General features: G+C 42.8%; 2 protein-coding genes across 4 annotated transcripts in view; both read right to left on the bottom strand.

Moving 5' to 3' along the window:
• The window catches only part of VBP1 (VHL binding protein 1), a 19,193-nt gene extending 18,568 nt beyond the window's left edge, over nt 1-625 (bottom strand). The window contains exon 1 of the mRNA XM_029930884.1: nt 493-625. Coding sequence (XP_029786744.1) covers nt 493-585 — 93 coding nt within the window. The 5' untranslated portion in view covers nt 586-625. The remainder of the gene's footprint in view (nt 1-492) is intronic.
• A 3,179-nt stretch (nt 626-3,804) lies between these two features.
• Nucleotides 3,805-17,559, bottom strand: part of LOC115284059 (phosphatidylinositol-binding clathrin assembly protein-like) — a 39,911-nt gene continuing 26,156 nt past the window's right edge. Inside the window, exons 14-16 of one of the 3 annotated variants that reach the window (XM_029930636.1) lie at nt 11,193-11,249; nt 4,535-4,646; nt 3,805-3,936 (exon numbers count right to left, since the gene is read on the bottom strand). In XM_029930636.1, coding sequence (XP_029786496.1) covers nt 4,536-4,646; nt 11,193-11,249 — 168 coding nt within the window. In that variant the 3' untranslated portion in view covers nt 3,805-3,936; nt 4,535. The remainder of the gene's footprint in view (nt 3,937-4,534; nt 4,647-11,192; nt 11,250-17,559) is intronic. The other 2 variants (XM_029930637.1, XM_029930638.1) reach the window with 2 other exon arrangements.

Below are 17,559 nucleotides of genomic sequence, written 5' to 3'. Positions count from 1 at the left end.
GCCTCCGCGCGCGGCCCCCGCCACGGGCCCGTCAGTCTCCCCCTCGCCGCCGGCAGGCCCCCGCGCGCCTTCAACGCGCCGGCTCGAAACGCCGGCCTTCACACCGCAGCACCAGCTGTCTCGCCTGCTCCCGGTACCCTGAGCCACCAACTAACCGTCAGCCGCTCCGGCCTGCAGGCGGGGTCCCTCTCTGGCCTCCCGCCGCCTCCCCCTTCCGCTTGCCCAGCAGCCAAGGGAGAAGCCCGAGGCCCGGGGGGCGGCCCCTCAGGCCGCCCCGCCCCACAGTTCTCACGCCCGGCGCCCCCTTCCCTTCAGGGGCCGCGTCTCCCCCGGGGAGGGTCCCAGCGCGGAGGGGAGAGCCGACGAAGGGGGATCTCTCTCCCAGGTACATCACCTCAACTCCTCCCCCGTAGTCAAGGCCGGGGTGGAGGCCAGGAAGGAAGGGGTAGCCCGACCCTAACGCCAAGATCCCGAGGACCAGCGAGCTCTTACCACAAACACGGCCTCAGGAATCCCTAGGTGGAGCCGCCGGCCATTCCCCGTGGCCACTTCTCCCAACCCGCAGCTTTCCTTAGAGGCCGCCATCTTGGGAAAGCGAGCGCGCGACAAACCGCCTCTCGAGCCGCCAGCCGCCGGTGGTCCCTGATTGGCTTGCTCACAGCTGCAGACCCGCCCCGCCCTTGTGAGTCTGCGCGCTCATTGGCGCGCAGGGAGTAGCCGCCCTTTCTCTAGGAGGAGGAGGTGCCAAACTTATGAGTGCTGATTGGCTGCGAGCAGGTGAGTGACAAGCGACGAAGTGTCGCGAGGGAGATGCTGGCTTTGCAGGTAGAACCGATGCGAACTCCGGGAAAGGGGATCTGGCGAATATTGTGGGTGGGAGGACTCGAGGGCCCTTGGAATCAGAGATCAGGCTGGATCGTCAGTACCGCGCCAGAACAGGCAGCACCCTCAAAATGGTCTTTAAAACGACTCGATCCCGCCTCTCGGCTACAAAGTGAATCCGGGACCTAGACGCCATCAGGGACCTTGGTGTCGGTGCCTTTCTGATCCCACCACCCCAGCGAGCTTCCTGGCCCTCAACGGGGACTGGTTTTGTACTTGTTTCCGGGTGGAGCCATTGGCCTGATTTTAATAAATGCCCCGCCCATTGCACCAACCTTTCTCGAAAGCCACCTTTGATCTGAATCTTGCCACCCCCACTTGTGGGGAAGAGCATTGGGTGTTATAGGGAAACCAACTTGGCAATAAACTATTAATAAATTAAAAAAAAATCTTGCCACCCCAACACAAACGTTTTCAAAGCTTTCTATTCTATATACAAAATCCTAAACTCTTCCGAGACTTCCAGCCCTAAGGACTTCCCCAACGTCGTCCACCACTACAGCCCTTTGAAAGCAAGTGTGCCATACAGACCTAAATAATTTTTTTTGGTCTCTTTCTAACAACTGACCACCCTGTTGGTTTCTGCGTTTGCTTACACTGGAGTGCTTTCCAGTGAAGCGGTCTTTCATCCATTCACACAAACCCTCCCATGAGCCAGCTCGTTTAGGAATAAAGGATGTTAGTTCCCTTACTTAGGTGGGATACATATGTAAGAATAATAGCGATTAACATTTATCAAAAGCTAATTATGTGCCAGTCACTGAGTCATGTTATTTAATTGCCACAAGCTCAGTGGGACAGGGACTATTATCACCCATAGTTTACAGACAAACTAAAGAACCTTAAAAGTGAACTGATAAAGTTTTGGGGTGATGGTGGGGTGATCCGGAGTCAAGGGCCAAGAAAGAATTCTTAAGACATCTTTGGTGCAAAAAGGTGATTTTATCAAAGCATGGGACAGGACTCATGGGCAGGAAGAGCTGCACTGGGGTCATGACAGGTAACTGTTTATATACCCTCAGGTTGGAAAGTCTCTAAGGAATTTGGAAAGCAAGGTTTCCAGGACCTTGAGGGGCTAGCTGTCGCTTGAGAAACACCACTTATTACCATTGGGTAAAACCTCAGTCATGAGACCCTTCGGACGTGTATCAGGGGGCCAGAAGCTTGAAGTATGATTGCCAGCATGTACCTTAGGGGAGTTGAGATAAGGAAATTTCCAAAGGAATTATTTTTAATTTTTTTCTTTTATTTATTTTTGAGAGACAGAGTTCGAGCAGGGGAGGGTCAGAGAGAGAGGGAGACACAGAATCCGAAGCAGGCTCCAGCCTCTGAGCCAGCAGTCAGCACAGAGCCCAACGTGGGGCTCGAACCTACCAACTGTGAGATCATGACCTGAGCCCAAGTCGGATGCTCAACCGACTGAGCCCCCCAGGCGCCCCTCCAAAGGAATTTTTACATGTTAAAGTAGACTGACAGCTTCCTGGGGGTCAGGGTAATGTTAGGCCAAGGTTCCCTCTTGCCCCCAGCAAAGTGTCATCACAGAGGTGGCTGAGCTCCTAGAGGGAGGTCACTCTGCCGGTTTCAAGGACTTGTCACTGGGCTGTAGGCAGTAAGGGAACTTAATTTTTCACTTGCCTTAGTTTCCCACATCACCATGGCAAGCACTTAAACCCCTTTCCTTTGTTATTGGGTAGCCAGGAGGGTCCAAGGAATATCACACATACCCCATCTGGGGTGGGGGGAGGTGCTGTTAGCGGGTATTTCGCTCTCACTTTGCTCCATGCTCCCTAATCATGAACCACTGCGGGGGGGGGGGGCGCTTGGGGGGCACAGTTGGTTACACATCCAACTTTGGCTCAGGAAACAATCTCACATTAATGGCTTTGAGCCTGAGTCAGGCTCTGTGCTGACACCTCAGAGCCTGGAGCCTGCTCAGGTTCTGTGTGTGTCTCTCTCTCTCTGCCCCTCTCCTGCTCATGCTCTGCCTCTCTCTCTCTCTCTCTCTCTCAAAAATAAACAAGCGTTAAAATTTTTTTAATGCTGACAGCAGTAATTTCTGGCCACAAGTTTGAGTCCTTGGAATTCTCACACATTGGCAGGAGGATAAAGTGGAACAGTTGTTTTGGGAAAAATTTTGGCAGTTTGGGGGCACCTGGTGGCTCAGTCGGTTGAGCATCCCCCTTCGGCTCAGGTCATTATCTCACAGTTCAGGAGTTTGAGCCCCGGAGCAGGCTCTGTGCTGACAGCTCAGAGCCTGGAGCCTGCTTCAGATTCTGTGTCTCCCTCTCTCTCTGCCCCTCCCCCACTTGTGCTCTGTTTCTGTCTCAGTAATAAATAAACATAAAAAATTTAAGAAAAAATAAAGTCTTTAAAAATAATAATAAAAAATAAAATTTAGTTTAAAAATAACGAGTAAGAAGAAAGGTATTTTCAGATAAACAAAAACTGAGTTTATTACAAGCATAGCTATACTAAATGCTTCTAAAAGTTATACTTCAGGAAAAGGGAAATAACTCCAATACAAGAAGAGATAGCGAACAAAGAATTTATAATCACATGGCTATATCTAAGCACAAATGGGTTCTGTAAATGCCCAACATGGGCTCAAAGTGACGCCGCCCAAGTTGCGTGCACTACTGACTGAGCTAGCCAGATGCCTCATCTAAATACAGACACTTTTAATGTGGGGGAGTAACAAAATGGGACAGAGCTAAAATACTGGGCCACCGTAGTACGCACATCAGAAGGGAAGGGCCTTACGGTTTAAAAGTAATTATGGTCGCTGTGTTATTTGGGAGGGGAGATTAAGATATTAACTTTAGTTTTTGGTAGTTTTGCAGGGTACAATTTCAAGGCTGACTACAATTTCCAGAGAAGTAGAGCGCATCACCTCTAACACATTGAATTGAAGAGTGTCAGAAGTACCGATGGTTCAAATTAATGTTTATTTTACTTGGCAGATGTGAGATTCAGTTCAGGCTGTAGAAAGATCATCGCCCTTTTTCACCTCTGAATCTGAAAATTTGTGCTTTGGTACTTCTACATGGATTGTGCCTGCATGAAAGAGAGATAGAAATGTAAGTCTTTTATCATTTCTACCTATTTTTCCTTGTGGTTATAAAATAAATTACAAATATTTTTACACAAACCTCTGGTCAATCTTATTATCTAATACTGGAAGCTTTGTCAGGCCTCCTAAATCAAACATTCAGGAACTAGGGGACACAATATACCACCTAGAGCCTGAAGGAAGAAACTCTGCAAAGACTTCTAGAAAACAATGCCCTGAAGCAGTGACTCTCCCATTTGCCTCAGCGACATGCATCCACGTTTCCATGCCTGTGTCCACTTCTCTGCCAAAGCTGTTCTCTAGCTGTGATACGGTTGGGTTTGCTGCATGAACGAGTACAAGGACTGCTGAGGAAGCCTCGGAGCCCAGTTGAGGTTTAGCCACACAAATTTGTAGAGGACGAGGCCTGCACGGTTTGGTGTCTTTTTATATGCTGAAAATGTTAGAATTCATTTTTCTCCTATGAGAGACAAACAGTACACAAAACACGTACATGTTGTAAAAGTGTGTTCTGACACGGGCCCCGCCTCTGGTGATTGTACATCTCTGCCAAAGCCCTAAGCAACGAGAGCTCAAACATACATTATTTCTTGTGGATGGAATAGAAGCCTTGTTTGCTAGTCCTTAAGCCTGGTTGGGTATAAATCGTGGGTTGAAGTGTCATTTGGTACGGAGCTGCCACTGGAGATTGAGCCTATGAATTTGAAAGGAAAAGCAAACAAAAAGTAAAAACTTAATTACCATGTAATTGCTCTCCCAGTAAGATACTATGAGGAGCACTAGTAGCCCCTCGAGAGTAAATGCCACACTCAATGAATGTCAGCAGAAAGGAATGTTAACTGCCAGAGAGAAAAATAGATTGGTGAAGGAACTGCTAGTGAGATGGTGTGATGGGAGAAGACCTCAAGAATAGTTCTTGAAAAGGAGGCATGAATTGACTACCAATAAGGCCTCAAAGGACTCTTTATGACAAAAAGATCTCCTAGATCTCAGGGCCAATAATCCTCATGGGAAAGAGAAGGGGTGTCTGTAGGTAGATGTGGGACATGTTAAATATACAACAACATGTATGTATCTTGGATGAAATGCCTTAGTACAGGCCTGTGATTTGATTTGATGACTTCAAGGTTAAACATGAAGGACATGTAGAAATTTTCCTGGTGAACGGAATGAGGGAAGAGCGGCAGGCACACCAGGTAACGGCGGCGGGTGGAGCTACACGGGCATTTGCAGCTGAGAATTGATGCCCCATCAATTGTTGCTTTGACCTTTCTCTAGTTTGTATTACCTTTCCGGTGACCTGATAAGCTCAGATTTTTCCCCCCAGCTTTGTTGAGGTATAATTGACAAATAAAGCTGTATATATTTAAAAGGTACAATATTTTACAAAATTTGGCATCTGTATACAGATTTTAAAATATATTCAAAACATGAAAGAAGGACATTTAATGAAACACAAATATAAGGAGGTTGCACGGGGCTATTAAGATGAGACTGGCCATTTTCCGTCCCTGTTTAAACATCTTAAGTGGATCCTCAGCTGCTTCTCTATCTTTATCTATTGCACTTCTTCCTCACAATCTCGGCAATCCGGGCTGCAGTTAAGGACAACTGGGGAAGTGAGAAACTGGTGAAATGACCCGTAGCTAAAGACTAATGATTAATGTGTTGACCTGCTGAGAGGTTTCTGGTGATAAGCGCAGGACTGTGTCCTTGGTCTTCCAGATTCTCTTTATCTAAGTTATCAATGAAACTGTAGAGGACAGGCCCACTGAACATGTGGATAACATATATACTGGAAGGGATAATAAATATATTAAATAGACTCAGAAGAGTACTTTCCAGGCTAGAGATAGGATCCCAAAGGAATAAGTTGAAGTTTAACAGAGAAAATTGTGAACTTTTGCTCTTGGATCTTAAAAAATCCCCAAGGGGATACTGGGAGAAGTGAAAATGACTAATAGAATTTTAGTTGATAAAAAGGTTAAGTTTTAGGGTTAAGGTTAAGTTTTCCTGTCATTCTTGTTGTCTTAACCCCATGCCTGCAATTGAGAACCAGCCCCTAGCTCCCCCCAGGGCACAGGGCTGCTGCCCCGTAGGACTGAACAGAGGGCTTGATGCGACTTCCTGCCTTACAAACAGTGCTGCTTAGGAGCCACCAAGGACTGAGATCGTGGGCCACTTCCAGGACTCCATAAGACACGGCGCCCTGGAGACGCCCCACGCGGTGACCAGATGGAGCACCTGATCCTTCTAGGGAACCTCGGTGCGTATGCATCCTCAGTGCACCCGGGTCTGCAGTTACTCACGCCGGAGGGCTCAGATCCCCACTCCACAGTCCAGACGATGCTAGCGATGACTTAGTACCAGTCCCCACCAACTCCCTGGGAAATGGGCCCTATTCTGTTCACTTTTGTTAGGAAAGAATCTGTGACATAACCTGGCTCTTTTCGTAGGCTTTTAGTGTTTTTAATTCTTTTTTTAATATTTATTTATTTTCGAGAGACAAAGACAGAGCATAAGCAGGGGAGGGTTGGAGACGGAGGGAGATACAGAATCCGAAGCAGTAGCCTTTTAGTTTTTACTTTGCCATCCACACATTTTGCTTCAGGCTCTGTACACTAACAACATGTGCCATCTGGTTACTGGTTCCTAGCCTGGAATCTGCCTTTCTGACTGCCTGTCCTTTCCTGTGACGTATCTCAGCCCCGCCCCGTTCCCTTGGAGTCCTAGGAAGTCTACTTTCTGTGGGTTCGGGCCATACTGACTTCGAGCATACAGACATACCTAGCATCATATAATACTCCTCTAATCCTCTTTTGTGGATTGGCAAATATGTATTTTATGTGTTATAGAATATATTAACTGGCAAATATAGTTAATGATAGAAGTTGCACAGAGAACTCCAAATGAAGACTGAAAAGAGCTGTGAGGTCAGCAAAGGGAAGCGTTAACAAAACAAAAAGACAGCCGACTGAATGGGAGAAGATATTTGCAAATAACATATCTGATAAAGGGTTAGTATTCAAAATATAAAAAGAATTTATAAATCTCAACACCAAAACACCCAAACAATCCAATTAAAAAAATGAGAAGACCTGCAACAGATACTTTTCTAAGGGAGACATCCAGGTGGCCGGCAGACACATGAAAAGATGTTCACCATCACTCACCATCAGGGAAATGCAAATCAAAACCACAATGCAATATCAACTCACACCTGTCAGAGTGGCTAAAATTAAAACCACAACAAACAACAAGTGTTGGCAAGGATGCAGAGAGAAAGGAACCTCATGCACTGTTGGTGGGAAAGCAAACTGGGGCAGCTACTGTGGAAAACAGTGTGGAGGTTCCTCACAAAGTTAAACATAGAACTACAATATGATGCAGTAGTTCCACAACTGGGTATTTACCCAGAGAAAATGAAAACACTAATACAAACAGTCAGATGCCCCTCTAGGTCTACTGCCAGGATGTGGACAGCCCATGTGTCTCTCAATAGACAAGAGAAGCAGGAAGATGGAACATTATGCAGCCATAAACAAGATGAGCCGATGCCATTTGTAGCAACATACATGGACCCAGAGGGCATTATGCTAAGTGAAATAAGTCAGACAGAGAAAGACAAATACCATGTGGTTCCACTTATATGTGGAATCTAAAACAAAACAAAACAAAACAAATAAACAAAGAAAAGCAGAATCAGATCTGCAAATACAGAGAACACACTGACAGTCGCCAGAAGGAGAGGGTGGAGGGAGTGACAGAATGAGGGAAGGGGAGTGGGAGACAGAGGCTTCCAGCAATGGAATGAATAAGTCCTTGTAATAAAGAGTCTACATAAAACTGCACAGAGAATATTGTCCATGATCTTGTAATAGCGATGTGTGGGACAGATGGCAGCTACACTTGTGGTGAGCACAGCATAATGTATACACTTGTCAGACCACTAAGTTGTATGCCTGAAACTAATGTAACATTGTGTGTCAACTATATTCAAATAAAAATATTTTAAGAACCCTAAAATTAAAAGAAAACAGGTAGGAGGTAGGAGGAAAACTAAGAGAGTATGGTGTTTCCAAATCTGAGAGTGTTTCAAGAAGCATTCCTCTTCCCTCACGGGCCACTCGGGTTTTTTTTTTTTATTTTTAATGTTTATTTTATTTTTGAGAGAGAGAGTATGGGAGGGGCAGCGAGAGAGGGAGACACAGAACTTAAAGCAGGCTCCAGGCTCTGAGCTGTCAGCACAGAGCCCAACGCAGGGCTCGAAGCCACAAACCAAAAGATCATGAGCCGAGCTGAAGTTGGATGCTTCACCGATCCAACCACTCAGGTGCCCCTTAGCCACTCCTTTTCTACCTCCTTTGCAAGTTCCTCTGCATCTCCCTGCTCCATGAACGACAGGCTGTCCCAGTGCTCACTGCTCGCAGCTGCGTTACAGCAGATCTACACTGACTCTTAGGTGACCCCATCCGCTCTCTCGTGACACTCTTCAGGGCTTCCGCACTGACCACTCCCTCTCTCTGGAACTGATCTTTCACATGACCTATTCCCTCTCCTCTTTCAGGCTTCTACTCAAGACTGAGTCATACTCTCAATAAAGTACTCACTGACCAGCCTATTTAAGATGGACACCCACCCCAATACTCTTTTTCTTCTTCCCTGCCTTAAATTTCTTCAGAGCACATCACCTTCTTCTTTTGTTGTATGTGCTCCCTACCATTAGAATGTATGTACCACAAGGGCATGGATTTTTGTTTCTTTTGATTAGTGCTATATTCCCTTTCCTAAAATAGTACCTAGAACATAGTAGATGTTTAATGAATATGTGCTGGCTGAGTGACAAGTGTAAGATAAGGACAGAAAAGTAACTCCTTGGGTAATAGTGGGGTGCTATTTATATGGGGTACTCAAGAATGGACTCATTTGATCAGATCCCTGAAGGAAGGAAGGTAGTGAGCAAAATGAGTATCTAGGAAAATAGTGCTGTGATCACAAGGCACAGAAAGTTGCAAGTGCCACTGAGCTGGGAGGGTGCCTGGTGTGCTCAAAGAACAGCAAAGAAGTCCCGTGCCCCAAATGAACTAAGCAAGACAAGAGTGCCAGGATATGAAGACAGAGAGAGAGCACAGGGAACCTTGGCTTTTACTCCAAGAGAAATGGGAGGGGGGGCAGTTGCCCCAGAGTGGATTGATCTAAGCTATTCCATAAACCAATCATTTATGGAGCAGAAGAAAGAGAGGCATAAAGGAGGACTCCAAGGTGTCTGGCCTGAGCACGTAGAAAGCCAAAGTTGCCATCAGCTGTGACTGGGATGGCTGTGGGTAGACCAGGAGCTCAGTGTTGCACCTGTACAGCTGGAGATGCCGATCACACATCCAGGTGAAGATGTCACTTAGGTTGTTGGACATAGACATTGGTAACACGGAAGAGCTCTGGACTGGTGATACGAGTTTGGGAATCGTCAGTATATACATGTACGTTTAAAGCCATGATGTAGATGGAATCACCAAGGGAATGAATGTTCATAGAGAAGGTGCTCAGAGACTGATGGCGGGGCACTCGAATATTCAGTGATGGCAAAGACAAAACTGAAAAGGAACAACAGGTTGAGACTATGATGTCTGAGAAATCAAGCGGAAAGAAAGCAGTTGGAGGAGGGGAGAGCGGTCAGCTGTGTCAGATACGACTGGTAAGACGTGATGTGGACCGAGGGACAGCCATGGTCCTGGTAAAACTGCGGCCACTCATGACTGAGAGAATGATGGGGACAGACGGAGTCCTTACTGTAACAGGCTCAAGAGAGAATGAGAGGAAAAGTCGTAGTCCCAGAGCATACACAGAATTCTTTTGAGCAAATTTTTGGCAATAAGTACAAAATAAGTACAAAAAGTAATCAATTAAAAAAATCATATGAAATAATACTATACATTTTTCCATAGTAAAAGAATGGAAATGTTCTGGAAGGCCATACTTAAAATTCATCACAGTCATTGTCTCTGGAGGGATGGGGGGTGACTAGCACTGGAAGTGTGGCAAGATGATTTTGCTTTTATTTGTAAAATACCATTAAAAATGATCTGAAAAAATGTGACAAAATACTAACATTTGGTAATTCAGGATTTTGAGGTATGGATGGCTGTTATCTTCTGTATTTTTAACATTTTTCCAAATTAATACCAACATCAAAAACATGAGTTAATTGGTGCTGAAGCTATGTAGACCGAATGACTTTGCAGTTTCCATTAACTGTATTATATCACATGACATTTATGGAGTGCACTGAAGCTATAAAAAGAGGAACCGCTGATTGCAAACAACTTTTAACCAAGTAAAGAAACATTTTAAATCATGAAAACATTGCAAAATGGGCAGAACAGAAATAATCGACTAAAATGAGTTAGAAACAAGTTGGATGAAGAACCCAAAATCAGGGGCACCTGGGTGGCACAGTCGGTTAAGCGTCTCACCTTGGCTCAGGTCATGATCTCAGTCTGTGGGTTTGAGCCCCACGTTGGGCTCTGTGCTGACAGCCTGGAGCCTGCTTCAGATTCTGTGCCTCCCTCTCTCTCTCTGTCCCTCCCCTGCTCACTCTCTGTCTCTGTCTCTCAAAATAAAAACATTTAAAAAAATTAAAAAAAAAGAAAAACCTGAAATCAGAAAATTTCCAGACATTCTGCTCATATTGACAATTTCTCCCATTGCAAGTCTTGAACAACAGCAAAGTCAGCCTTATTAATTTCACTTTTTTACCTGCTTAATGAAGAGTGGAAATGATCCCAGACAGCAAAGTGGCAAATAAAACAAAACAAAATGAAATAACAGCAAAATCCCTGCGGTAAAGGAGGTAAACCAGAAGCAGACAGTAGGTCTTAACTCATAAACCAAGAATGTAAAGTAAGTTATACTTGAATCTCTATTATGTGCATATTGATTATTCCTATTTTGGATTATCTATTAATTTTAGAACAGCTTTCTCTAAATTGTCGCACTGCCACACATCCCATCTCTTCCCCATTTCTAGGGTTCCTTTCTCTGTCCCCTTTATCTGTCTCACAAAGCCTTTGTGACATCATATCTCAAAGGGCTGCCATTTCTTTATCCAATGCAAGGAAAGGATGTGGATGGATTATCTTCCATTTTAAATTATCTATATCATGCTTTTTTCCTGTTAGTGTAAATCATGGGGAATTTTAACTATATCTCCCACTCTTGATATCCTAAAAGGGTTTTTTCTTACCATTCCATAAGTAGGCTCTTGCTCTAAAGTCACTGGATAGACCCCTGGAGGTAGTTCCTTAAAGAAAAGTGTCAATTACTATATAATACATTTTCTACTAATATTAAGAAATATTAGAAGATAGAAAAGAAACTCTGCTACATATTTAATATTCAGAACACATATAGTGAACCATTTATAGCCAGGACAATGATCTTTCCTTGAACATGACAAATTTAGGACTAGGCAGGCATATAAAGCAATGAAATAGGAGCTAGCACAGAGAAAACCCTCACATATCTAGTCAATTGATTTTTGACAAGGGTTCCAAGACCATTCAATGAAGAAAGGGCAGTCTTCAACAGATAATACGGGGACAACCAGATATTCACATGCAAAACAATAAGGTAGGACCTTTACCTCACAGCATATACAAAAATTAACTCCAAATTGATGAAAGACCTAAACTTAAGAGGTAAAACTATAAAAATCTTTGAAGAAAACATAGGGAGTGACTTTCATACCATTGGATTTGGAAATGAAATCTTCAATATGACACCAAAAGTCCAGGCAACAAAAGAAAAAAATAGATAAATTGGACTTCATGAAAACTCTAAAAATTTTGTACATTTAAGGACGCCATCAAGGGAGTGAAAAGATAACCCATAGAATGGAGGAAAATATTTGCTATTCATATTTCTCATATATCTATATAAGAACATCTACAACTTAACAACAATAAAGCAAATAACCAAAAATGGCAAAAGGTTGGGGCACCTGGGTGGCTCAGTCCATTAAGTGTATGACTCTTGATTTCAGATCAGATCATGATCTCATGGTTCATGGGTTAGGTGCATTTGGGCCCTGCATCAGGGTCTGCATTGGCAGTGTGGAGCCTGCTCGGAATTCTCTCTCTCCGTCTCACCCTGCCCCTCCCTCACTTGTGCTCTCTCTTTCTCTCAAAATAAATGAATAAACTTTTAAAAAATGGCAAAGGCTTTTGAATAGACATTTCCCCAAAGAAAATATACGGAAGGCAAAAAAGCACATGAAAAGATGCTCAACATCACTAATCATTTGGGAAATGAAAATCAAAACCACAATGAGATACTAGTTTACACCCATTAGGGAGGCTATAATATATACTTTTTTTTAATCCAGAAAACAAGCTTTGGTGATTTTGTTGGGAAGTTGGAACTCTCATGCACTGCTGGTGGGAATATAAAGTGGTTTAGCCACTGGGGTAAATGGTATGACAACTCCTCAAAAAAATAAAGCATAGAATTATCATCTGACCCAGCAATCCTACCTCTGGGTATATACCCAAAGAACTGAAAGCAGGAACTCAGGTACTTGTACAACAACATTCATTGCAGTATTATTCATAATAACCAAAAGATGGAAACAACCAACACGTCCATCAATGGATGAATGAATAGAGAAAATGTGGTAAATATACACAACGGAAAATTATTTAGCCTTAAAAGAGAATGAAATTGTGAGACATGCTACACTACGGATGAGTCTTTTGCTTCAATATGGATGAATCTTGAAGACATTACACTAGGTAAAATAAGCCACACACAAAAGGACAAATAATGTATGACTCCACTTAGAATGAGGTACCTAGAACAGTCAAGTTGATGGAGACAGAAAACAGAAAAGTAGTCACCACTTCACATTTTGAATGCATCTACTGCCACTGAATTGTACAGTTCAAATAGTTAGGATGGTAAATTTTATTTTATATGTGTCTTACCACAATAAAAAAAAGTTTTAAAAAGATAATAGTAAAATACCTTACAAAAATAGCATATTAAGTCAGCAGGGAGTATGATCAAAATTTAAGTTTTCTAAAGTCCTTGTGTTGCTTCAGAAGAGATTACCAACTCTAGATGGCCACAGTTTATGCATGCTGGAGTGTCTGGGGACACGGCAAATGGAGAGAGGCGAGTGTGTAAGTTCAGAGGTTAACGGGAAAAAATGCAATGATGAAGAAAAGAAAACAATTATTGCAAAAGAAGGCCAAAACTGAGAGGGGGAAAAAACAAAAATAGGAGGAAAGATATCCTCTAGTAGGAATACCCAAGTATATCCATAATCACATAAAATATATTTACCAAACTCAAGGTAAATGCTAAGGATTGCTTCTAGATGCAGTTAAAATCTGGTCAGCACAGACAATCTGAGTCTCTCACTGAGCACCTAACTAGAAAAGCTGGATCACACGCCCGGGCAGCTCTTAGAACGCTGGAAAGTAAGTATCAGTAGGCGGATCAGGAAAAAAAAATCCCGAATCAGAAGTACCACTGAACCGGCAGTGGATTCATCGTTTTCCCTTCCACTACCCCCATACTGGACTCCAAGCAGCCTAAAACTTGGAAGAGATCACTGTTGTACAGAGGAGAGAAAACTCCAGAAGTCTAGCTCTGGCCTGCGTGAGAACTCCTAAAGCTCAGGGAAAGTCAGAAAGTCACACCCCAGACCCCGGGCAGTGCCCAGGCAGTACCACCTTGGCAGCACAAGTGGCTGCAGGGAAAACTGGAAGAGCCGAACATCCGAGGGAGGGAGATGTTCTTCATCAGGGGGAGCTCTGGCTCCATGACAGGAGGGAGGAAAGCTTTAAAACAAAAATTCCTTCTGTCCTACTACCACTTGGAACCCTGACTTGTCTCAGTCACAGAAGTGAGCAGGTTGGGGGCCAGAGGAAAAAGAATGAGAGTCCCAGGAAACTAGAAAATACTGGAGACAGAGAGCAGAGATTCAAAAGCACATGGAAGCTGTTTATGAACTACTGGGGTCATGATCCCCCTCGCCTCACCCCTGGAGGGGTAGATCTGGTCTTTATTAAGGTTTTTTTTAAATTATAATTCCAGTACAGTTAACATGTGGTATAACATTAGTTTCAGGAGTAGAATTCAGGGATTCATCACCTACATACAACACCCAGTATTCATCCCAACATGTGCCCTTCTTAATCCCCGTCACCCCTCTAGCCCATGTCCTGCCCACCTCCCTTCTGGTGATCATCAGGTTGTTCTCTATTGTTAAGAGTCTGTTTCTTGGTTTGTATCTCTTTTTTTTCCCTTTGCTTGTTTGTTTTCTTTCTTAAATTCCACATATGAGTGAGATCATATGGTATTTGTCTTTCTCTGACTTATTTTGATTAGACTAATACTCTCTAGATTAGAATAATACTCTCTAGATCCATCCATGTTGGTGCAAAGGGCAAGATTTCATTATTTTTTATGGCTGCGTAATATGGACGTTTTCTTTCCTCAGATCTTGGAGTAGGGTTCAGTAGAGGGCTGAAATAAGGGATAGGGTAAGGTTATGGCTGGGGTGAGTGTATGAACTTACTGTCCTTCAGTTCAGAAACCTCTCCAGAGGGATAAGTTTATGATGAGAATCATGGTCTGGGTGAGGGCTTAGAGTTAGTGGTTAGCGGTTAGGGGTTAGGGTTTGGGTTAAGATTTCCATCTTCATGGCTAATATTCCATTGTATACACATCAACTGTTTTCTTTTTTCAGATCATGGGTTTTGTTTAGGCCTGGAATAAGTGTACGGGCCTACTGTTCTGCAGTTCAAAGACTTCTACTGAAGGCTGAGTTTAGGTAGAGTGTTATGGTCAAGGTGAGGGGTTAGGGTTAAGGGTTATTGTTTAGCAGTTATGCATTACAGTAAAGGTCTGATTTAGGATTAGGTTTTCAATTAGAATACTCTCTAGCTCCATCCATGTCACTGCAAGCGGGAAGAGTTCATTTTTTATGGCTGAATAATATTCCATTGTAGATATATACCACATCTTTATCCATTCATCTCTAGAGGGACACTTGGGCTGCTTCTATAATTTGCCTAGTGTAAATAATGCTGCAACATACATAGCATTAGTGTTTTTGTATTCTTTGGGTAAATACCTAGTAGTGTAATTGCTGGATCATAGGGAAGGTCTATTTTAACTTTTTGAGGACCCTCCATACTGTTTTCCAGAGTGACTGCACCAGTTTGCATTCCATGAACAGTGTAAGAGGGTTCCCCTTTCTCCACATCCTCGCCAACATCTGTTATTTCCTGTGTTAATTTTAGCCATTCTGAAAGTTGTGAGGCGATATCTCATTATAGTTTTGATTGTGCATTTCCCTGATGGTGAGTGATGATGAACATCTTTTCATCTGTTGGCCACCTGTATATCTTCTTAGAGAAATGTCTGTTCATGTCTTCTGGCCATTTTTTAATTGGATTATTCATTGTGGACTACTGATTTTTATAACGTCTTTATAGATTTGGGATACTAATCCTTTATTGGATCTTCCATTTGCAAATATCTTCTCCCATTCTGTGGGTTGCCTATTATTTTTGTTAATGGTTTCCTTTACTATGCAGAAGCCTTTTATTTTATTGTAGTCCCAACAGTTAATTTTTGCTTTTATTTCCCTTGCCTCAAAAATTAATGTCAAAAGGAAGCCAGGGTAGCTATACTTATACAAAATAGACTTTAAAACAAAGATTGCAATAAGAAACAAAGGGCATTATATAATCATAAAGGGGATGATCCAAGAATATATAACAATTATAAATATTTATGCATCCAACATAGGAGCACCCAAATACATAAAATGGTTAATAACAAACATAAAGGAACTAATTGATAGGAATACAAATAATAAGAGAACTTTAACACCCCACTTACACCAAGGGAAAGATCATCCAAACAGAAATTCAACAAGGAAACAGTAATGACACTCTGGAACAGACTTTATTTTTTAGAGAGAGAGTGTGTGTAAGCAGGGGAGAGGGGTAGAGGCGGAGAGAGAGAGAATCCCAAGTAGGCTTCATGCTCAGTGTGGAGCCCAATGCGGGGCCCAATCGCACGACGCTGGGATAATGACCTGAGCCAAAATCAAGAGTTCAACGCTCAACCAACTAAGCCACCCAGATGCCCTGGAACAGATGGCCTTAGCAGATATATTCAGACCATTCCACCCTAAAACTGCTTAATACACATTCTTTTCAAGGGTACATGGGAACATTCTCTGGAATAGATCACATATTAGTTAGCAAAACAAGTCTCAACAAATTAAAAAAGATTGAAGTCATAAAATGCAACTTTTCTGACCACAACACTATGAAAATAGAAGTCAACCACAAGAAAAAAATCTGGAAATCCCACAAATACAAGGAGGTTAAATAACATGCTACTAAACAATGAATAGGTCACAGAAGAAATCAAAGAAGAAATAAAAACTCACAGCTTCTTACTCAAAATGTCTCTGAAGGCAAGGGAAATAAAAGCAAAATTGACCTATTGGGACCTAATCAAGATAAAAAAGCCTCTGCACTGCAAAGGAAATAAGCAACAAAACTAAAAGGCAACTGATGTAGTGGGAGAAGATATTTGCAAATGACATATTGGATAAAGAGTTAGTATCCAAAGTCTATAAAGAACTTAACAAACTCAACACCCCACAAAAAATCCAGTGAAGAAATGGACAGAAAACATGAAAAGACACTTTTCCAAAGAAGATATCCAGATGGCAAACAGACACATGAAAGGATGCTCAGCATCACTCATCATCAGGGAAATACAAATCAAAACCACAATGAGATACCACATCACACCAGTCATAATGGCTAAAATTAACAACTCAGGATACAACAGATGTTGGGAAGGATGTGAAGAAATGGGAACCCTCTTGCACTGTTGGTGGGAATGCAAACTGGTGCAGCCGCTCTGGAAAACAGTGTGGAGGTTCTTCCAAAAATTTAAAATAGATCTACCCTATGACCCAGCAATAGCACTACTAGGAATTTATCCAAAGGATACAGAAGTGCTAATTCATAGGGGCACACACACCCCAGTGTTTATAGCAGCGCTTTCCACAATAGCCAAATCATGGAAAGAGCCTGAGTGTCCATCAACTGATGAATGGATAAAGAAGATATGGTTTATATATACAATGGAATACTACTTGGCAATGAGAAAGAATGAAATCCTTCCATTTGCAACAATGTGGATGGAACTGGAGGGTATTATGCTAAGTTAAATAAGTCAGAGAAAGACAGATATGATATGTTTTCACTCATATGTAGAAATTGAGAAACTTAACAGAAGACCATGGGGAAAGGGAAGGGGAAAAAATAGTTTCAAACAGAGAGGGAGGCAAACTCATAAGAGACTCTTGAATATAGAGAACAAACTTAGGTTTGATGGAGGGAGGTGAAGGGGGGAGGGGAAATGGGTGCTGGGCTTTGAGGAGGGCAATTCTTGGGATGAGTACTGGGTGTTGTATGTAAGCGATGAATCACGAGAATCTACCCCTGAAACCAAGAGCACACTGTATACACTGTATGTTAGCTAACTTGACAATAAATTATATTTAAAAAAAA

This window comes from Suricata suricatta, chromosome X, assembly GCF_006229205.1.
Source record: "Suricata suricatta isolate VVHF042 chromosome X, meerkat_22Aug2017_6uvM2_HiC, whole genome shotgun sequence".
Taxonomy (NCBI): Eukaryota; Metazoa; Chordata; class Mammalia; order Carnivora; family Herpestidae; genus Suricata; species Suricata suricatta.
Note: the sequence above shows the minus strand (reverse complement) of the source record. Positions and strands in the feature narration are given on the sequence as shown.